Genomic DNA, 22,873 nt, shown 5'->3' on the forward strand with positions numbered 1-22,873 from the left:
ACGACTCAATCACGAATCGAAGTGTGCCGAAAGGAAGATTCATTAGACTTCTACGTACCCATGTTAAATGAATAATAAATGGAGTAAGTCAGTATTTAATTAGTTCATAAGTTAAATTAGTCCTTTTAGTTTTTAAAAATTATTACAATTGGTTTTGTTTGTAGTAGGTAAAATTGAAGATTTAGACAAATAAAGGAGGGTATTTGAAAAATAAAAAACAAATGAATTAATAAAAAAAAGTTCAAATAGAAAGATTTTTTTAACTTAACTAATATTAAAACAAATGAATTGGTCGACCCGTTACCCACCTCAGTCAATGCTGCTTTTATATTATATATTGCAATATTATCCTAAGTTTAAACCCATCATTCTCTCCTTGCAACCATGTCTTTCTCCAACTTTGCCTCCTCTCTATATCTAATAACCTTTTCTCTCCTTCTCCACAGTGTTTTTGGAGCAGGCCCAAATTTTCATTTATGTTCATCTCCGGAGAACTTCACTGTTAGGTATGCTGCCATTACATGTGCAACAAATGGTGGCTACAACCATTGACTTTGGTAGCCACCATTGTTGAAGAAGAGAAGAAGTTGACAGCAACCTTTGTTGAAGAAAAGATGAGTTTGGCAGCCACCATTGATGACAAAGGAGCAAGAGGAGCTGCCATTGATGCCTATAAAAGAGGCATGACCTTAGAGAGCAAAATGAGAGAGTTGAGTGAGAGATATTAGAGCCAAAGATGTGAGAATATAGAAGAGAGTGGGCTGGCCATTGCAGCACCATAGAAGAGAGAAATAGAGTGAGGTTGATAGTTGTTAAAGAGGGAATATTCTCCTCCTCTATGTGTTGTAAATCTTGTTCTCTCCCTATATAAACAATATGGCTTCTCCTGTGGATGTAGGCGGTTTTTCCGAACCACTGTTAAGATATTTGTGTCAGTTAATGCTTGCCCTCCCGAGAGCAAAGATCAGTACATCACCGGTCGAAATTCCCTACAATTGGTATCAGAGCTTATGGTTTGAAGTGGTGTTAGATTTTTGCTCAAAAATAAAAGTTATCAAAATTTTGTTTTGATCATCCCACTGTGTAAAGGAGGAAGAGACGAAGCCACTGGTGAAAACCGTGTCAAAATCGGGACGTCGAACATGGCCGCACTCTCCATCACTCTCCGGCAAGGTGTCTGCCCACGCGCCCCACGCGTGTCACGCGTCTTCTTCACCCGGATGAGTTGACCCGACCCGAATACAGTTGAGCCCGACCCATTGTGAACAGTAGGCATGAACAGTGACGGTATCATGAACAATATCATGCAAAGGATGACATCAACATGATGCAAGGATGACATCCGCATACACAGTCAGCAAGCCATTAACTAGTCAACATACATGTCAGCATAGTGGGACCCACCTGCCATGTCATCAGCCGCGAGCTGAGCTAGGTTGAGCCGAGCAGAGAGGAGTCGAGCTGAGTTGGAGCCAAGCCGCGAGTCGAGGGATAGGATCCAGTGTAGCTGATCATATGTGCAACCGGATCTGAGATTAAATCTAGGCCGCTCATCAGGCCAGAATTGTTTTAATCAAATCTTAGACGTCTGAAATGTGATTTGGACGATTTCAGACTTGTTTCCAGCTAATTTGATTGTTCTGGATGCAATGGTATGGTCCGATCATTGAGATTCGAGACCAAAAATGACGGTGGTGAATTATTAAAGAGAAATTGCCCGATCAGGAGGCATCTGAAGGTCATCATGGTGGTCGATGGAGATGAAGAAAAAGAAGGTACACACATTTGCCCAATTAATATGTGCTGAAACTATTAAGTGGGAAATTTAATTGCCTTGATGGAAGGCAAAATTGGGACACTCTAGACCACCCGATCATATGGACGATTTTGAGGTGGAGAGTGGGAACTGATGAAGACCAAATCTTGACAAATCTAAGCACTGGTAAGTCTCGCCAGATGTTGAGAAATCAGGTATAAAACGGGGATATCCCAGATCACCTGTAAAGGAAAGCCGCAAACAAAGCTAGCAAATGGTTTGTATTATACAAAAAGGCAGTACGGTGGATAGATACGTTATAAGAAGTTCTGTCTAAGAGATTGGGTTTTTAAGCGGGAACCGTTGTGACCCCTCCAAATCTTTCCTGGGAACTTGCTTAGTTGAAGGATCATCACACAATACTATTTTTGTATATGTGACAGTTTGTTTATGAAACTGTTGAAGACTAGCAGGATGACGGCATAAGGAACAGTTGGTTCCGTATGATCAAGGATCTAATGGAGTGGTGAATTTTCTCCAAAGAAGTTGTTAGATTCGGTGACCGTGATTTCTCGAAGGGAGAATTGATGAAAGACCCTGATAATGGAAGAGAAATACAACAAAGGGATAAAGATTGACACCCTATTTTGACTTGGATAAATGTTGTGACATGATGAGCTGCTGTCAAACATAAAAGCAAAGAATATGGAGAAATCTGGAGAACCGGAATTGCACGAGAGCACACGGAGATTGTGCAGGAGTACCCGTAGGATCCAACGAGGTATTGTAATGAGACAATAGGTGCAAGGAGAAGAAAAGTTCCCAGATGAAGCTCAGAGCAGAGACTGTGTGAAAAAGTTGTACAACAAGAAGTCTCTTGTGCTCTTGATAAAGGCAACAAGTGAGGACCTTTCCAATGCATGCAAGGATGGAAAGATGAGCTGTTGCAGAAGCACCGAATTAAAGGGGTGCGAACGCCTATGATGAAAGGCGAAGACACCAAAGAGAGTTGGTGTGGGTGGAGCTATCAAGCAGAAAGGGATATAAGCTCTAAACATAGAAAATGAGATGGAAAACTGTGAAGAGTGCACCACAACTTTCTCTTTCTATGTGATCAGTGGTAGTGATCTCTCCCAAGTCCACATGGTGGTAGAGAATCTTGGAGCCACTAGAGACATCCCCTATGAAGGAGGATGTGGTCGTCTCATGATGACGAGTATAGACACCTCAGATGGAAGGTGTGTGAGCCAAGATTAGAGACTTGGTTCAGACCGCCCCATGACGACAGACAGAGACACCTCAGATAGAAGGTGTGAGGACCATGGTATGAGTCCAAGATCAGACCGTCTCATGACGACAAACGGAGACACCTCAGACGGAAGGTGTGAGGACCATGGTATGAGTCCATGTTCAGGCCGTCTCATGATGACAGACAGAGACACCTCAGATAGAAGGTGTGAGGACCATGGTATGAGTCTAAGATCAGACCGTCTCATGACGACAAACGGAGACACCTCAGATGGAAGGTGTGAGGACCATGATATGAGTCCAAGATCAGGTTGTCTCATGATGACAGGCAGAGACACCTCAGATGAAAGGTGTGAGGACCATGATATGAGTCCATGTTCAGACCGTCTCATGACGACAGGCGAAGACACCTTAGACAGAAGGTGTGAGGACCATGATATGAGTCCAAGATCAGGTCGTCTCATGATGACAGGCGGAGACACCTCAGATGAAAGGTGTGAGGACATTGATATGAGTCCATGTTCAGGCCGTCTCATGACAAGCAGAAACACGGATGGATGATGTAAGGGCCATAATGTGAGCCCATTTCAGACCGCTGCATGACAACGGACGGAGACACCTCAGAGGAAGGTGTGGGCCACGATGTGAGCCCAGATTCAAACCGCCGCATGACGACGAGCGGAGACACCTCAGAAGAAGGTATGTGGGCCATGATAGGAGCCCCAGATTTATACCGTCGCATGACGACGAGCGGAGACACCTCAGAAGGTGTGTGGGCTATAATAGGAGCCCCAGATTTAGACCGCCACATGACGACGAGCGGAGACACCTGAGGAGAAGTGTGAGGCCAGATAGAAGCCCCAATTCATAACGCCCCAGAGCCGATGTGATGGCTAGATATGAGTGGACAAGTGTATAGCCAATGAAGTGGCTATGATGAGTATGAAGACAAATGCAGGATTGACTTTCATGGATATTGCCCCCATGCTAAAGATCAATGAGCTAGAAGACATTTGCCTTGAACAATAAGTGGGTGACTTGTGGAGCATTAAGACGCGACTGCTATGAATGAGCAGAGGGCATGCGCAGGTTCCGGGAACAAGTTGACTCTTGTCAAGGTGGTGAGCTCGGAGATGGCATTGTAATACTCAGAGTATGAAGATTGATATGGATTAACCTGTAATGGGCTACCCTCATAAGTAAAGGTGGATAGCTACCCGAACTCTTGAGACTAAGAGTGAGAGACTCATGGAGAAGTAAGGCGTGGTTCTTAAGGTGGAATAGAGGGCAGACTCAACTCCTAGATGAGTAGACTCTTGGAAGAGTGGTGAGCTCGTGATCACATTAAAATACTTAATGACTGTCGCACTTGGGAATATCAGTTTGAGGGGGTGTTATCATTCCGGGCCAAGCATGGTTGATATGCTTGAAGGGGAATGTTGTTCCAGAGACAAACGTTAAACACTCTTCAGATGAGATGTGACAAACCATCTGGTTGAAGTGATCCTTTGGAGTGAGCAAATGGGTGTTTGGTTGACTCTGGTGATTGAAAGTTTTAGCAAGTACCTGTAAACTTGGCCACAAACGCTCTTAGAATAGTAAACTTGGAAGAGCTGCAAAATGCAAGCATGTGCTGAAGAAGCAAGAGGATAATTTTCCCCACATGAATGGCAAAGGAGTGATTGTTGTAGGTATGTTGCCATTACATGTGCAACAAATGGTGGCTACAACCATTGACTTTGGTAGCCACCATTGTTGAAGAAGAGAAGAAGTTGGCAGCAACCTTTGTTGAAGAAAAGATGAGTTTGACAGCCACCATTGATGACAAAGGAGCAAGAGGAGCTGCCATTGATGCCTATAAAAGAGGTATGACCTTAGAGAGCAAAATGAGAGAGTTGAGTGAGAGATATTAGAGCCAAAGATGTGAGAAATATAGAAAAGAGTGGGCTGTCATTGCAGCACCAAGAAGAGAGAAATAGAGTGAGGTTGAGAGTTGCTAAAGAGGGAATAATTCCTCCTCCTCTATTGTTGTAAATCTTGTTCTCTCTCTATATAAACAAATGGCTTCTCCCGTGGATGTAGGCGGTTTTCCGAACCACGTTAAATATTGTGTCAGTGTGCTTGCCCTCCTGAGAGCAAAAAGATCAAGTACATCACCGGTCGAATTCCCTACATTCACTGCCAATGGCCCTTATGAATCCAACCTAAACAAGCTCACTAGTTACCTCTACTATAAAACCCCTCCTACAGGTTTTGGTAAGGGTTCAAGAGGCCACACCCCGGACCAAACATACGGGTTTGCTCTTTGTAGAGGCGATGTCTCAACCTCAGATTGCAAAACCTGTGTTGTTGAGGCGAGCAGTGAGATTCGAAAGCGCTGCCCATACAACAAAGCAGCTATCATTTGGTATGATAACTGCCTTTTGAAGTACTCAAACAATGGGTTCTTTGGCCAAATTGATACTGGAAACAAGTTCTACATATGGAACGTGCACGTTGTGAGTGAGCCAGCTCCATTCAATAAGAAGACCAAAGAGCTTTTGAGCCAGCTTGCCAATGAAGCTCAAGCAACCCCCAAGTTGTTTGCAACAGGAGAGAGGGAACTAGGAAAATCAACCAAGCTTTATGGTCTGGTTCAGTGCACTGGGGATCTTTCTAGTGTTGTTTGTAAGAACTGCCTTGATGGTATAATTGGTGAACTCCCGAGCTGCTGTGACGGGAAAAAAGGTGGCAGGGTTGTTAGTGGGAGTTGCAATTTCATATATGAAATATACCCTTTTGTCAATGCCTAACTACTCGTAGAAATATTGTCGAGGGCTCAAGCAGACTATAGTATCGGTCTGTCACCCTTGTCATATGTGTATGTATTTCATGTTTTAGTCACTTACATGTATTTCTGAATAAAGTTATGTGTGGTTTTAAGATCTTCATGAGTTTCTTCCATTAATTAATGGTACCATTGACATATTAGAGATTAAGCTTCTTTTTTACTAACATGAACAAGACAACTACGAACTGGCATTAATTGATGCTTGATCATGATATATGTGGTCTTCGTCTCCTTAATTAGAGATCTAAAATAATATATAGAAGAAAAGGTTCATTTTTATTCATTCTCGAAAAGAAGATTTTGGCATACATAGCCATTTTAAAGATACTTGGATTTTAATGAGTTTGGAGTTCAAAATACCACTACGTATAAGTTGTGTGATTTTTTATATGTAGCGCAAAATAAATTCTAAAAAATATGATAAAGAAAGTGATTGATCAAACTTGAATAACGTGATGATTTAGAAGGATTTTAGGTCATCATATGTCCCAAAAAATATATGGATGGAATATATTTAGCAAGTGACATCCGAGCGTTTCACCCGTCGCTTACAATCCATTGCGATGAACCAGAGCCAAAAAATTCACGATTTGGTTACCATGCAGGAGTTTGTTGACAGCTAAGCTCAACACTTTATAGTATGTTGGTTTTAAACCATTTTATTTCTTAAGTTATTATTTTCTTGAATTTGATGATTTTATTTTTTATTTCCAAGAGACATAATAGCCAGTTGAAGGAGAGATATGAGAAAGATCCCTTCAACACACCCAAATTTCAAATCCGGATTTGTAGTTGGAGGTTAAGATTGTTTTAGTAGACTCGATAAAAAATCAGGTATACGGACCCTCTAACACTACAACTGAGAACTTGCAAACGACCCATAGTTTTTTAACTGTTGGGAGCTCGCAATCGCTACTAAGCACTCAATCTCCAGAGCTCACAGTCTTGTTAGATCAAGGAGTACAAGAATGTATGACACATCTCAATGAAAAATGTGAGCGACTCTCTGCAGATTATAAAGAACTTTGCCGAATAATCATGGATATTAAATCACAGATAAGTGGCATATGTGCACCTTTTATTTTTTTAATTATTTTTTTTTTCTGTTCAATAGATTTTTTTTTAAAATATATTTTTTTAATTAATTGACTAAAAGACATGGGCACCGGAAATCAACGGATCCCTTCAGCTCCCCTTCTATTATAAAAACCAGCTCAAACCCACTTACCAGAGGATAATGGGATAGGCTACAAGGTATTCTAGCTTGGCCAAAGTTCCAATAACTCAGTTGGCCGCACTCGCTGACAGAGAAGGCCAGTGCTTCAGCTATTTCTTTTCTTAAATTATCTTTGAAGCGCATATTCAGTGTTCAACCTTTGTGCTTCGATCGGATAGACACGGGCCCAGTCTAATGTTTTGAACGTAGGCTAACAATTACTTCACGTTTCTGAGCTTCAAAACTGAGCAACAGTCCTTCACTTTTATTTCAAGGATGTAGATTTTTTTTTTCTTGAACAATAAAGATATTTTTAGATCAATATTTAAATATTAAGATCGTCTGTTTAATATTGCTCAAAGATGTGTGTGTTAGGCTTCTCTCATGATTCAAATATAATAGATTCGTATCTGATTGAATCAGAACCTCCTATATCAATAATTATAGACACGACAGCAGAAAATCACTTAGGTGTGAGTTTCTAAATCTTTTACATGTATTGAAGTGATAACAAAGTGCCAGGTATAGGCATTGTGCCAAAAACTAATGAAGACATTACAGAAGATTGAGATGCCTATTAGCTTGATATCATTAGTATTTCAATTGTATTGTCTTGAATAGGAAATTGAAGATATTATGCAGCCTGAATAACTTGCTCTCTTTTTCTTCTAGTTTTTTTTTTATCTGAAGGTGTTAATAAAGAAGGTTATTCTATCATGGATTCACTTTCAATTGGACTTAATACACTTAGAAAAGCAACTGGAAATTTATGTGATGAATACAGGCTTGGACAAGGTGGCTTCGATCGGTTCAGTTTTTCAAGGTATCCCTTCTTATGTACATTTGATGCATGCAAAACATTTACCTACCTTTTACAATGTCTGTAAAAAAGGCTTTCAAGAAGCTCAGGATAGGGTTAGAAGAGCTCAAAATACAGAAGTAATGTTGGTTTCCAAATTGCTGCATCGAAACCAGTAGGGTTGTTGGGTTTCTGCTTAGAAGAAGGAGAGAAGCTACTTGTCTCTGAGTATCTGCCCAATGGGAGCCTGGACAAAGTCCTATGAAGCTTCCGCTTGCATCGGGATGACATCTATGAGAGGGTGGATTGGATTTTTAATGAATCATTTAAACTATTCATGCATGATATGATTAAACTGTTAATCTGTATCAATTGATTAATATAATTCTGTAGAAAGGAAGAAAGAAAGAATAACAGAGAGAAGAGCAGAGGAGTATATTGTTCATAAGAGTTCTTATTTCATAATCCCGAATACAACATGATAGTTGAGTTTTTATATATCTGTTGATAACAGACTTAACAAACTATTGTTATATAACTAACTATCTATTATATTGAGATCGTGACAAGTGTCACGATCTTAAGCAATGCTTTAATATACTCTAACATCCCCCCGCAAGATCAAGCGGTGAGGAACCAAGCGTGAGATTGCAACAATGAGTGTGAAACAGAGGAGCACTCAGCCCCTTGGTAAGTATATCAGCAAACTGCTCTTGGGAGGACACAAACTGCACTGAGAGTTGTTGACGCGATACCCTTTCGCGAACAAAATGAACATCAACTTTGATATGCTTAGTCTTTTGATGCTGAACAGGATTGAAAGACAAAGCAATGGCTGACAGGTTATCACAAAATAGAACAGGCACACCAGGCAAAGAAATGTGCAGAAATGCTAGTAATTGTTTAATCCAATCCAACTCAGCAGAGGTGAAGGATAAGGCACGATACTCAGCTTCGGTGGAAGATCGAGAAACAGTTTGTTGCTTCTTAGAGGACCATGAAATTGGATTGTTACCTAAGAAGACCACCAAACCAGTAGTGGATCTCCTGTCATTAGGATCCCCCGCCCAATCAGCATCACTAAATGCCTTTAATTGTAAATCGCCGCGAGTATATGAGAGACCAAACTTCAGAGTGCCTTTGAGGTATCGTAAGATTCTTTTAACAACAGTAAAATAAGACATCATAGGGTTCTGCATAAACTGGCAGACCTGATGTACCGAGAAAGCAATATCCGACCTAGTGAAAGTGAGGTATTGTAGAGCTCCTACAAGACTTCTGTATAGTTGAGGATTTGGATAAGGCTCCCCATCGTCTTTCAGGAGTCGATGATAAGGTAGACAAGGAGTATCACACGATTTAGCCTTACTCATTTCAGATTTAACTAATAAGTCCTCAACATATTTGGATTGTGACATAAAGAAACCAACAGCAGTTCCAGTAATTTGAATGCCCAAGAAATAATGTAAGAAGCCTAAATCTGTGAGATCAAATTCAGAAGTAAGAGCACTAATGACTTGTTGAATCACAGCAGACACACTCCCTGTGATAATGATATCATCCACATAGAGAAGCAGCACCACAATCACATGATCAACATGTTTGACAAATAATGAAGAATCAGAGTACGTGGTTGCAAAACCCAAAGAAAGAAGGAACTGAGTAAACCTGTCATTCCAAGCTCGAGGAGCCTGTTTGAGGTCATACAGAGATTTATGCAGTTCACAGACTAGATGAGGATGATTGAGATCTTCAAAACCAGGAGGTTGAGACATGTAGACTTCTTTTTAGAGAATGTCATGCAAAAATGCATTTTTGACATCTAACTGGCGTAGAGACCAATTGAAATGTGCAGCAAGAGCCAAAACTAACCGGACTGTGGTAGGTTTCATGACAGGACTAAATGTCTCCCCATAGTCCAATCTAGGTTCTTGACTGAAACCCTTAGCAACTAACCTTGCTTTGTGCCTGGCAATAGAACCATCAGAATGTTTCTTGACCTTAAAAATCCACTTACAGCCAACGAGGTTCCTGTGTGCTGGCAAGGAAACTAAACTCCAAGTGCCTTGAGTATGTAATGCATGAACTTCATCTTTCATGGCTTGGAGCCACACGAGAATTTTAAGGGCAGCCTTGTAAGTGGCTGGTTCAACCAAATGCAGATCAGTGGCTGCAGAAACCTGTATAGTGGCTAAGAGAGCCTTCTTTTTTATAATTCCATTCTTGCTTCGAGTTTGCATTGGGTAAAGATTAAGTGGAGGAATGGACAACACCACTTGTAGGTTATCAGGAATAAAGCCATGAGAAGAAAAATCAGAATGTAAATTGACCTCAGGTGCCACAGGGAGCAGGGGAGTGGCGGATAATGGGGCAGTAACGGATTGAGAACTAACAGAATCTGCAGATGGAGCAGGTGTGGAAGCAGGTGTATGAGTGGTAAAAGGGCGAGGTGATGACGCTGGACTAGTGGAGATAATGGAGTTTGTTGTATTGACAATAGTCATAGGACAAGAAGACAACGGACTGGATTGGATTGTATTTGAAGGGGTAGACACTAAATCTGAGTATGGAAATTGGTTCTCATCAAAGATAACATGCCTAGACACAAACATTCTCAATGTTGGTATATGATAACACAAATAGCCTTTATATTTTGTGGCATATCCAAGAAATACACATTTTGCAGTTTTGGCCTGTAATTTGGTGCTAGTATAAGGCTTGAGAAGAGGAAAACAAGCACATCCAAAAATTCGAAGATGAGTAATAGTGGGGGAGGATCCAAATAACATCTCAAATGGGGAACTATTATGAAGAACAATAGTAGGCATACGATTGATGAGATAAGTGGCGGTTTGACAGGCATAAGACCAGAATTTGGATGGCAATTGAGCGGATTGTAATAAGGTGATAGTGGTTTCAATGATGTGTCTATGTTTCCTCTCGGCGACCCCATTTTGTTCAGGAGTATAGGGATAAGAGAGGCGATGTGAAATGCCCTTGTCAAGAAGAAAAAGTTTCAATCGATTGCTGGTATACTCACCCCCCATCAGTTTGAAGAGTCTTAATGGTAGAGATGCAAATTGAGTAGAAACAAAGGAATAAAAACAACAAAGGTAGAAACAAATCAGATTTATTGACTAAAGGGAAAATCCAGCAATATCTGGTACATTTATCAACAAAGATAGTGTAATATCTATAACCATCAACCGATATAGATGGTGCAGGACCCACAAAAATCAGTATGAATAGTGGTCAAATGGAGTTACAGACTTATTGACATGCTGTGGAAAAAAAAGGTAGTTTACTAAACTTCCCTTCAAGACATGGATGACACATGAGAGGTGTAGGTATTTTAGAAACAGGCATGTGAGCTTTATTTAACATCAAGGAAACAATATGATTTGTAGGATGACCTAACCTATGATGCCACAAGGTAGACTGAACAAGTTGACCAAGATAAGCCGTAGCTTGATATGGCTGTTGTGAGGTTGAAGGTGAGGAAGAGTGGATAGGATACAATCCATTACTGCATAACCCTTTGTACAGGATCCTCCCTGTGGCTTTGTCCTGAATCCAAAAACAAAGAGCATCAAAGATGAGCCGACAGTTATTATCAAGACAAAGACGATGTACTGATAACAGATTCTGAGTAATTTGAGGAACACAAAGTACATAATGCAATTTGATTGGAGAAATTAATGAATGAAGAGTAGAATGACCAATGTGGGATACGATCAAACCTTCACCATTAGCAGTATGAATTGTTTCAGTGGATGGATATGGGGAGGCCAATGATAGATTAGCCAAATCAGCCATCATATGATTCGTGGCACCAGAATCGGTGAGCCACACCTGAGAAGATCCTGAAGAACAGGATGATGGAGAGGCAGAGTGAATCACTGTGTGCATAGCTTGCATTGGAGATTGTTGGACTTCCCTGTTCTGTGAAGATGAAGCCTGATATGGAGTATATTGCTGCATAGCTTGCATTGGGGATTGTTGGACTTCCCTGCTCTGTGAAGGGGAAGCCTGATATGGAGTATACTGCAGAGGTTAGGGTTGCATAGAAAAAGATGACTGTGGGGAATATGAAGCCATGTAGTTTGGACCCTTATCATTATAGAAGCAATACCAGGAGGTATGATTGCTTCTACCACAAATATTGCATCTGGTTCTCTTAGGAGGAGAAGCCCTACAGAAAGGAGTTGTATGTCCCTCAGAGTTGCATAGCTGACAAATTGGAACCATGAGTGTAGAAGGATGTCGAAATGGCTGAGCAGGGGATTGACCAAGAACTCCAGAATTTGAGTTGGGAAGCACAGGTGCCATGGAGGAAAAACCTGGTTTAGGACCAAAGAATCGAGAGCCCTGAGGAAATCGACCTTTACTCCTGTTCCTGTTTCCATTATATGACTGAAATTGTCTAGTGTGCACCTGAGATTGCCCATGATTTGGAGAGAAACTCCCTTGTGTGTATGTATCACCGGTACTAGCAACCATAGCTGACAGAAACGGTGAATTAACTGAAGTGTCAATGATTATTTCCTCTGCAAGCAGTTGTGAGCGAAAGTCTTTCAACGAGATCACACTTTCCCTTCCCCTTATAACACATCTAAAGGTATTATACTCAGCAGGTAAGCCATTCAAGGCAAGAATCACAATGTCTTCATCTGCAAAATATACCCCAGCAGCAGACAAGTAGTCCCTAACCTCTTTAATTCGATGAAGATATTGTGCAACTGAATCTGAACCTTTTTTAATGGCTTGCAAATTGGATTTCATCTGAAAAATACTAGTCCTACATACAGTGGAAAATTGTTCCTTTAATCTAATCCACAATTCTTTAGAGCTAGTGCTACCAATTGCACAGGACATAACAATCGGTGATAAGGTTGCAGTAATCAATTGCATAATTGCTCTATCATGCATTTTCCATACTATATATTCATCAGTTTGAGAGGAAGAAGAGGTGATACCAGATTTAGCCGAGATTGAACAATGTTGAGGTGGACAGGGGAGCAAACCATCAACATACCCCATAATTCCATTACTTTCAAGTAAAAGTTGCATCTGGAAGTTCCAATTAAGGTAATTTGATTCATCAAGTTTGACATTGACTGATGTAGGAATGGAGGTAATGAGAGCTATAATTGGAGATTGGAGCAACTGGAGTTGCGAAGCAGTCACCATTAGGATTTCAAGTTTAATTCGTGAATGAGACAATATATCAAACACTTGCTATGCAAGTTGTAGAAAGAAAGATGAAGATCACAGCAGAGCAATATGACTGAAACACTCTGTGAGTTGTACAAGAGCAATATGTACTCCAAATATGAAGAACACTCTGTGAGTGCAGAGAAAATAACAGAAAAATGCGGAAGCAACAAAAGGATCAAGAAATTTTCATGCGTGAGCAATAACTAGCTCTGATACCATGTTAATCTGTATCAATTGATTAATATAATTCTGTAGAAAGGAAGAAAGAAAGAATAACAGAGAGAAGAGCAGAGGAGTATATTGTTCATAAGAGTTCTTATTTCATAATCCCGATACAACATGATAGTTGAGTTTTATATATCTATGATAACAAACTTAACAAACTATTGTTATATAACTAACTATCTATTATATTGAGATCGTGACAAGTGTCACGATCTTAAGCAATGCTTTAATATACTCTAACATAAACCTGGTCCATTCAATTAAAATTTAGTTAATTTGATTGATAGATTCAAATACGATGTTTAAATATATTTGGTTTTAATTAAATTTTCATTTGAATTATTAAAAATTGATACGTTGATATCATGTCAAGTTTGTATTCATTTAACATTCCATCAAATTGTTTATAGCTCTCACAGCAATACATGCGTGCGGAAGTGAACTTTATTCATCGAATAAACATTTTATTTAACAATCAAAGAAATAAAATCAATCAAATTACATGTGTTCCTAGAACAATTATATATTTCTTGCAGTGACATTGATCCTTGAAACCCTAGAATGGCATACGAGTTTAAGCCTTGAAAAAGAGATATATCTCATAAATAACCATGCAACTCCCACCAACAACCCTGGCCCCTTCTTTTCCATAAGCAACTCTTGGAAGTTCACCTATAGCACCGTCAAGACAATTCTTACAATCAACACTAGAAAGATCCCTCGTGCACTGAGCCATCCCATAAAGTTTCATCGATCCTTCAGGGAGGTCCATCTCTCCGGCAGCATACAATTTTGATGAGTTATAAGAAGCCTTGTCTGCTAGTTGGCTCAGCAGCTCGGTAGTCTTCTCATTAAATAGCACTGGGTTGCTCACATTATTCACATTCCACATGTAGAACTTGTTTTTGTCATCAATCTGGCCAAAGAAGTCCGAGTCAGAATACTTCAAAAGACAGTTGTCGTACGCTATGATTGCACCTTTGCTATTCGGGCAGCGCCTGCGGATCTCCCTGGTTGCATTAGCAGCACAGGCTCTGCAATCTGAGGATGAGACATCTCCTCTACAAAGAACGAGCCCATATGGTCGGTCCTGGTTGCTCTGACCTAAAGAACCAAGAGCAAAGCCTTCAACTGGAGCAAGTTGGTAGAGAGAAGCCATGAGGACATTCAAGCTTGTTTTATAAGAGCTATCGACAGTTGAGTTCGCGTTGCTGGAACACCTACTGAAGAGAGGGTCCGTTCCAAGAACATTTTGGAGAAGTAGAGCAAAAGTTAGCAAATAGAGAGAGGAGGCGAGTCTTGAGGAAGACATTGATAGGCAGACGATTATTGTTGGATAGCTTTGATGAGGTTGGGATGATATATATCATACCATGTATTTATAGTGTTAATCTCAAGGCTAAGTGAGGATTAATTAAGGTTAAGGAGGGCTGACCTTGTCTAATCTTGAATTTGCCAACTGCTCAAGTCGACGACAAGAAGTGTTCAACAATATCATGAGGGATCAGGTGAGGCCGTACTTAGTTAATTGAGATTGTAAGTGTCTTCGGAAGGTAATTAAGAAAACGTCTATCAATCACAGCGATTTGCATCTTATTTTATTGTATATAGCACACAAAGTTGAATAGACAGAGATCGGGTGAATAAAATTATCATGCATTCAATCCTCTGTTAATTAACAAGAACTAATTGAGGAAAACATTGTTACCCTCCTCACATGTTATTGTTTGTTGGAATAATATTTTTTTTATTTATTTTTATATTTCAATATTAAATTTATTAGAAATTAAACTTTATTGCATTGAAGTGATAACAAAGTGCTAGGTATAGGCACTGTGCCAGAAACTAAAGATGAAGACATGACAGAAGATTAACATACCTGTTAGCCTGATATTATTAGTTTTTATCAGAAGGTGTTAATAAAGAAGGTTATTCTACCATGGATTCACTTTCAATTGGACTTAATACACTTAGAAAAGCAACTGGAAATTTATGTGATGAATACAGGCTTGGACAAGGTGGCTTCAATCGGTTCAGTTTACAAGGTATCACTTCGTATGTACATTTGATGCGTGCAAAACATTTACCTACCTTTTACAATGTCAGTAAAAAGGCTTTCAAGAAGCTCAGGACAGGGTTAGAAGAGCTCAAAACAGAAGTAATGCTGGTTGCTAGACGCTGTATCGAAACCAGTAGGGTTGTTGGGTTTCTGCTTAGAAGGAGAGAAGCTACTTGTCTATGAGTATCTGCCCAATGGGAGCCTGGACAAAGTCCTATTCAGTGTCGATCTTTTTCCTACCATTTCCTTTTTATTGTTCCTGTCTACTGAAGCAACTGCATTGCCATTACTCTTGGAGACATCGACATCAAACTTTAGCATTCATGGCAGAGCAAATTAGTACAAAGGAACAGTGATATAACTTCAGATAACTGCTTTCAAATGTGCAAGTATGAGGTGAATAGTTCTCTATTTTGTAAAACGTATCGAGCTGCCCCTATTGGCCCTAGCTTGAGTGCTTAAATTTGTGGAACAGCTTTAGAGTTGGTGGATCCTACATTCGGTGGCCAATGGCAAGAAAGTGAAGTTCTGAAGTGCATTCACATAAGGTTATTCTGTGTTCAAGAAGCTGTTGCTGACGGACCTACAATGCCACAGATTGTCATGATGCTCAGTGGTTAAACTATAACCTCTCCAGCACCATCACACAGCTTTTGTGTCCATGGAGAATTCAGGATCAGAAGATTCCGGTTGCCAGAGTCATTTCAACAATCTATAAATGAGGTCTGGATCACTGAATTAGATCCTTGCTAGTGATGGAAAGTGATAACATGGAGACACCGCTAGTCCGCCAATTGGGTTTGGCATGACTGGCACAGAAGTATGTTTATGTTAGTTAACAGCAGAAAACAGAGAATTCGTGCTTTCATGAGGTATTGTTTTTGTTTTACAGTTGACATGAAATTTAAGCAAGATGCAGAGATAATTTTTCGCGTTCCTATAGCTGAACTGTATTTGCGATAACAAAAGTACATATTTTTCAAAACTTTTTATGGATTAAGATGCATAAGATGCTATCAGAATCTAAGGAAAGTTTTTACAGGATTTTCCATTTCCATGATCAGAGCTTGCTCTAACTTTATCCCAATGCAACTGTTTTATGACCAGGGGCTACTCAATTGGACAGAAAGTATTAATAAAAAAGGCTTGATGTCATTCATTGTGAGAGTCATCTGAGGCTCTTCTCCACCTCCATTTCATTTCATACGACATAATGCTATGGTCTCAAAATAAAATAAAATACTCGCAAATCATTTTTACCATAAGTAATATTATATCAAGATAGAGGACATTCAAGATGATCCAGTCTGGAGACATGCCTACCATATCTTTTGTTGCTACAAATTCTTTGAAATAGAACATTTTCAAGACTAAAACCATTAACTCCAAGATCAAGATGATGACTCATATTTTGGTTAACTCATATTTTTCTTGTGAATTCTTGTCATTATCGTCTAATGTAGCTTCTGCTTGCATCGGGATGACATCTATGAGAGGGTGGATTGGATTTTTAATGAATCATTTAAACTATTGATATGATTAAACCTGGTCCATTCAATTAAAATTTAGTTATTTTGATTGATAGATTCAAATAAGATGTTTAAATATATTTGGTTTTAATTAAATTTCCATTTGAATTATTAAAAATTGATACGTTATCATGTCAAGTTTGTATTCATTTAACATTCCATCAAATTGTTTATCTAGCTCTCACAGCAATACATGCGTGCGGAAGTAAACTGTATTCATCGATTAAACATTTTAATGAACAATCAAGGAGATAAAATAAATCAAACTACATGTTTTCCTAGAACAATTATTTCTTGCAGTGACATTGATCCTTGAAATCCTAGAATGGCATACGAGTTTAAGCCTTGAAAAAGGGATATATCTCATAAATAACCATGCAACTCCCACCAACAACCCTGGCCCCTTCTTTTCCATAAGCAACTCTTGGAAGTTCACCTATAGCACCGTCAAGACACTTCTTACAATCAACACTAGAAAGATCCCTCGTGCACTGAGCCATCCCATAAAGTTTCATCGATCCTTCAGGGAGGTCCATCTCTCCGGCAGCATACAATTTTGATGAGTTATAAGAAGCCTTGTCTGCTAGTTGGCTCAACAGCTCGGTGGTCTTCTCATTAAATAGCACTGGGTTGCTCACATTATTCACATTCCACATGTAGAACTTGTTTTTGTCATCAATCTGGCCAAAGAAGTCCGAGTCAGAATACTTCAAAAGACAGTTGTCGTACGCTATGATTGCACCTTTGCTATTCGGGCAGCGCTTGCGGATCTCCCTGGTTGCATTAGCAGCACAGGCTCTGCAATCTGAGGATGAGACATCTCCTCTACAAAGAACGAGCCCATATGGTCGGTCCTGGTTGCTCTGACCTAAAGAACCAAGAGCAAAGCCTTCAACTGGAGCAAGTTGGTAGAGAGAAGCCATGAGGACATTCAAGCTTGTTTTATAAGAGCTATTGACAGTTGAGTTCGCGTTGCTGGAACACCTACTGAAGAGAGGGTCCGTTCCAAGAACATTTTGGAGAAGTAGAGCAAAAGTTAGCAAATAGAGAGAGGAGGCGAGTCTTGAGGAAGACATTGATAGGCAGGCGATTATTGTTGGATAGCTTTGATGAGGTTGGGATGATATATATGATACCATGTATTTATAGTGTTAATCGCAAGCCTAAGTGAGGATTAATTAAGGTTAAGGGGGGCTAACCTTGTCTAATCTTGAATTTGCAAACTGCTCAAGTCGACGACAAGAAGTGTTCAACAATATCATGAGGGATCAGTTGAGGCCGGACGTAGTTAATTAAGATTGAAAGTGTCTTCGGAAGGTAATTATGAAAACGTCAATCAATCACAGCGATTTGTATTTTATTTTATTATATATAGCACACAAAGTTGAATAGAAAGAGATCGGGTGAATAAAATTATCATGCATGGCCTCAATATTCAATCGCTGTTATCTTTATCTTTCACATTTTCTTTACACACCAATTGTTTACTAATGTTTCACTAAACTTCTAACCCCACAACCTTCCGAGAAACACTAACTTTCTCGTACAGTTTGTCATTACATTTAATTTGACCAGGACAAGTATATTGGAACAAACTGTAATTAAATGTACTTGTCCAGTCTTAGCTCTGACCCTGGTTATTCGGGTCCTGAATTGACCTGCGAGGGTTTTAAGATAATGATTAGTAATTCTCTAGAATGATTAAGTGATGAAACTATAATCATTTAAAGATGCATGCTCTGTCATCGCAGGTAAGACCGGAAGTATAGCAAGGATTCTCATGAAACTGAAAATATGTGTTGTGAGCCCAGCCAACCACGATGGGTAAAATGAACTTATAACCGAATAACATGCTTAACATTTATTTGCTCGGTCATGACGATGTGTAGGAATCACTATGTAGGTGGTCTGCTCCTCCCCGATAAATGTTTTATAGTAAAAAAAAAAAAAAAAGGAGTAGTGATTAGTAACAAGAATTTTCTAAGTGTGCTTAAGAATTTCTTTTATTGTGACCCAAAACTATTATGAAGGGTTACAAATACAGAATGCCGGCCGCTAATATTATAAAAAATAATATCATAAAAAAAAAAGATTTCATGATATTTAATTTAGATCCACTTCATAACAAATATGTGAAGATGAGATAAAGAAAAAAAAACATTGACCTGGACTTAATATATTACAAGAAATTTAAAAAATATATTAGTATGAAGAATATATTAGAATGCCTAGGTAATTGACAAAGAATGGTTGAGGAAGATAAAAATTTAAAAGATTGAAAAATTTGACAATGTATTTTCAATTGATGAAGGTTCTATTGATGAAGAAAATTCAATTTAAAAAGGAAAGTTTAAAATTGGATGTTTAAAGACTCAATTAGATTTTTTTTCAAGGTTTAATTGAATTTATTGAGGGTTTAATTGTAAGAAATTTCTATTTTTGAAGTCAATTTAGGCTTTAATTAGGAGAAATTAAAGTTTGGGGGTTGAATTGCAATTCATAGAAGTTAATTTGATTAAATCAGAAGCTTAATTGTATAAATATTAAAGTTTGATAGGAAATTATAAACTTGATTGTAGAAATCTAAAACCAAACACCAAACTGAAAAAAAAAAAACATGTGAATGTTGGGGCTTAAATTGACCACATCAAGGATCAAATTCAAAATAAAATAAAAGTTTGTAAGTCAATTGAGAGTCAAAATGCACAAATTCAAAATCAATAACAAAAAGGAAAAAGGCGATCAACTTAAGGGTTGGCAATTGAGTATGGCAGGGGTGAAGTTGCATAAAAATAAAAATTTAGAGGCAATTATGGGTGCAATTATAAGAAATTAAAAGAACAGGAATTCAATCAAAAATTTTCAATCCCAAATTTAAAACCCTAAACGATGCATCATATAAAAAAATTAAAGGTCGACCTGATAACCTAGTCAAAATCTAGTGACCTGTTCAAAACCCATGACATGGGCCTTGGGTCAAGTCGACAACCATGCCAGGTTTAAAAACTATGGCTACGTTGTGGCTTCATAAAAAAAAAATTTGCTTGTGCAAACTTAATGTTTGAAATCAAGAGAAATGATTTAAAGTTGAGAATAATAAAATATCTTAAGTCTTAGTTAACCTTTTCTATTTATATATGTGTGGCAATATATGGTAGTAACTATAAGAATGATAATATTAGAATAATTCTACATTAATTTGTGTACATATATATACATACTATACATTCTATAATATTTAATATTGTTATTATACCCAATTAAGCGGATTGAACCTAAAACCTCCCGACAATACTCATTGTCTAACTTTTAACTTTAAATTATATTGTATAGGATTTGCTCTTGATGTAATCCATTTGATTGAAGGGTAAAACAACACTCAAACAACTAGTAAAAACATAATTTAATTTTAAAAATAATTTTAAAATGACTAGCACTAATTCAATACAAGGATATTTTTCGGAGAGTATGATAAATCTATATAAAAATAATTGAAAGCATCAACACAAAGCCAAGATGTTTTCTGAGATTACTTTTTTACCTGATATAAAAAAAATCTAAAATAAATAATAAAGTTTAATTCATAATAAATCTAACGTTAAAATATAAAAATGAATAAAAAAATATTGTTCTAATAAACAATAAGGGTAACAATATTTTCCCCAATTAGTTGTTGTTAATTAATAGAGGATTTCTATTGATAAAGATGCAAATCTGAAATTTGAAAGAAACTAGCCTCGATTAGAATGTTATTAGTTCATCCAGTATTGTTTTTATTTTTTTTTAAGTGATTACTATTCCTATATGCCCTTTACGAAGTGTTAGGGCTTAGGAACAAAGGTGGCTACATAAGAAAGTGTCGGCCGACAGTCTTCCAAGAAAGTGCCATTAATTCCCACATAGATCTTTCGCTGTGAAATATAAAAACAGCAAAAGAAATTGTTTGCCCGGCACTCCTTGCATCGGAATTGACATTTTCTTAATTACCTTCCGAAGACATTTTCAATCTTAATTAACTACGCCCGGCCTCAGCTGATCCCTCGTAATATTGTTGAACACTTCTTGTCGTCGCCTTGAGCAGTTGGCAAATTCAAGATTAGACAAGGTCAGCCCTCCTTAACCTTAATTAATCCTCACTTAGCCTTGAGATCAACACTATAAATACATGGTATCATATATATCATCCCAACCTCATCAAAGCTATCCAACAATATTCGTCTGCCTATCAATGTCTTCCTCAAGACTCGCCTCCTCTCTCTATTTGCTAACTTTTGCTCTACTTCTCCAAAATGTTCTTGGAACGGACCCTCTCTTCAGTAGGTGTTCCAGCAACGCGAACTCAACTGTCAATAGCTCTTATAAAACAAGCTTGAATGTCCTCATGGCTTCTCTCTACCAACTTGCTCCAGTTGAAGGCTTTGCTCTTGGTTCTTTAGGTCAGAGCAACCAGGACCGACCATATGGGCTCGTTCTTTGTAGAGGAGATGTCTCATCCTCAGATTGCAGAGCCTGTGCTGCTAATGCAACCAGGGAGATCCGCAAGCGCTGCCCGAATAGCAAAGGTGCAATCATAGCGTACGATAACTGTCTTTTGAAAGTATTCTGACTCGGACTTCTTTGGCCAGATTGATGACCAAAAACAAGTTCTACATGTGGAATGTGAATAATGTGAGCAACCCAGTGCTATTTAATGAGAAGACCACCGAGCTGTTGAGCCAACTAGCAGACAAGGCTTCTTATAACTCATCAAAATTGTATGCTGCCGGAGAGATGGACCTCCCTGAAGGATCGATGAAACTTTATGGGATGGCTCAGTGCACGAGGGATCTTTCTAGTGTTGATTGTAAGAAGTGTCTTGACGGTGCTATAGGTGAACTTCCAAGAGTTGCTTATGGAAAAGAAGAGGCCAGGGTTGTTGGTGGGAGTTGCATGGTTATTTATGAGATATATCCCTTTTTCAAGGCTTAAACTCGTATGCCATTCTAGGGTTTCAAGGATCAATGTCACTACAAGAAATATATAATTGTTCTAGGATCGAACACATGTAATTTGATTTATTTTATTTCTTTGATTGTTCAATAAAATGTTTATTCGATGAATAAAGTTCACTTCCGCACGCACGTATCATCGTGTGAGAGCTAGATAAACAATTTGATGCAATGTTAAATGAATGTGAACTTGACATGAATTATAATAAATAACTTTTTAATAATTCAAATAGAAATTTATTTTAAACCAAATATATTAAACATCTTATTTGAATCAATAAAACAAATTAAATAAAATTATGATTGAATGGACCAAGTTTAAATTATTCAATAGAAATCCAATCCAGCCTCATAACAGATGTCCTGAGATGCAAGCGGAAGCTACGTTAAACAATAAAACAAGAAATCATAAGAAAAAACCACAATAAATTAACGAGCAAAGAAAGTTACAAATCTTAACCCTCAATTCACAATATTATTTTTTAAATTTAAAATATAAAGTGGTTTCTGAAATGAGAAAATTTTCAATATAATTAATTACCTATAAAAATTTGAACCGAATCTAATAATTGAATCTTTTATTATATTAGGTTTAAAGAGTTAATAAATGATGGTCATTTCATACTTTTTCTTGGATCTAGATATATCTTACTAGCCTATAAAAACATCCACTAGACCATCAAAATTATCTGATTAAATCAAATCTCTATCTAATAAAGTTAGATTATTACTCGATGGCTTAGAACCGCCCACATCTACAACCCTTACTACATCACATTCAGTTTCAACTGAAACACTAATTAGACTCCATGTATATTATTCTGCAATATGTTGAAAAACAATAATTACAAAACCAACAAGCTATTTATTTAATCCTTGTATTTTTAGTTAAATTATTAATCAATCCTTTTAGTTTAAAAACCCAATATTAAAGCCTCTCTTCTTTCTTTCTTTCTTTTTTGCAACTCAATCCATCCATAAATATTCCATTTATAGTAAAAGAAAA

General features: G+C 38.1%; 3 protein-coding genes and 1 pseudogene across 3 annotated transcripts; 2 read left to right on the top strand and 2 right to left on the bottom strand.

Annotated features, from left to right (window-relative positions):
* The first annotated feature begins 384 nt into the window (after positions 1–384).
* Positions 385–5,847, top strand: LOC118062606 (antimicrobial ginkbilobin-2-like protein). Its single transcript, XM_073405603.1, has 2 exons — positions 385–495; positions 5,179–5,847. The coding sequence occupies exons 1-2, from the start codon at positions 385–387 to the stop codon at positions 5,794–5,796; spliced, it is 729 nt and encodes a 242-aa protein (XP_073261704.1). The 3' UTR covers positions 5,797–5,847.
* Positions 5,848–13,728: 7,881 nt separating this feature from the next.
* LOC118062613 (antimicrobial ginkbilobin-2-like protein) lies at positions 13,729–14,628 on the bottom strand. The gene has a single exon (XM_035076445.1). It carries the CDS (start codon positions 14,601–14,603, stop codon positions 13,866–13,868), a length of 738 nt encoding a protein of 245 aa, XP_034932336.1. The 5' UTR covers positions 14,604–14,628; the 3' UTR covers positions 13,729–13,865.
* Positions 14,629–17,083: 2,455 nt separating this feature from the next.
* Positions 17,084–17,980, bottom strand: LOC118062612 (antimicrobial ginkbilobin-2-like protein). The gene has a single exon (XM_035076444.2). It carries the CDS (start codon positions 17,953–17,955, stop codon positions 17,218–17,220), a length of 738 nt encoding a protein of 245 aa, XP_034932335.1. The 5' UTR covers positions 17,956–17,980; the 3' UTR covers positions 17,084–17,217.
* A 3,077-nt stretch (positions 17,981–21,057) lies between these two features.
* On the top strand, positions 21,058–21,982 carry LOC118062611 (antimicrobial ginkbilobin-2-like protein; annotated as a pseudogene).
* Positions 21,983–22,873: the final 891 nt, after the last annotated feature.

This window comes from Populus alba, chromosome 17 (assembly GCF_005239225.2).
Source record: "Populus alba chromosome 17, ASM523922v2, whole genome shotgun sequence".
NCBI classification, from domain to species: Eukaryota; Viridiplantae; Streptophyta; class Magnoliopsida; order Malpighiales; family Salicaceae; genus Populus; species Populus alba.

Excerpts from the sequence above, each read along its gene's own strand:
- LOC118062606 (XM_073405603.1), top strand. The coding sequence starts at position 385 with ATGTCTTTCTCCAACTTTGCCTCCTCTCTATATCTAATAACCTTTTCT. Across the intron at positions 496-5,178 it reads TATGTTCATCTCCGGAGAAC|TTCACTGCCAATGGCCCTTA; the intron begins TTCACTGTTAGG and ends GAATTCCCTACA.
- LOC118062613 (XM_035076445.1), bottom strand. The coding sequence starts at position 14,603 with ATGTCTTCCTCAAGACTCGCCTCCTCTCTCTATTTGCTAACTTTTGCT.
- LOC118062612 (XM_035076444.2), bottom strand. The coding sequence starts at position 17,955 with ATGTCTTCCTCAAGACTCGCCTCCTCTCTCTATTTGCTAACTTTTGCT.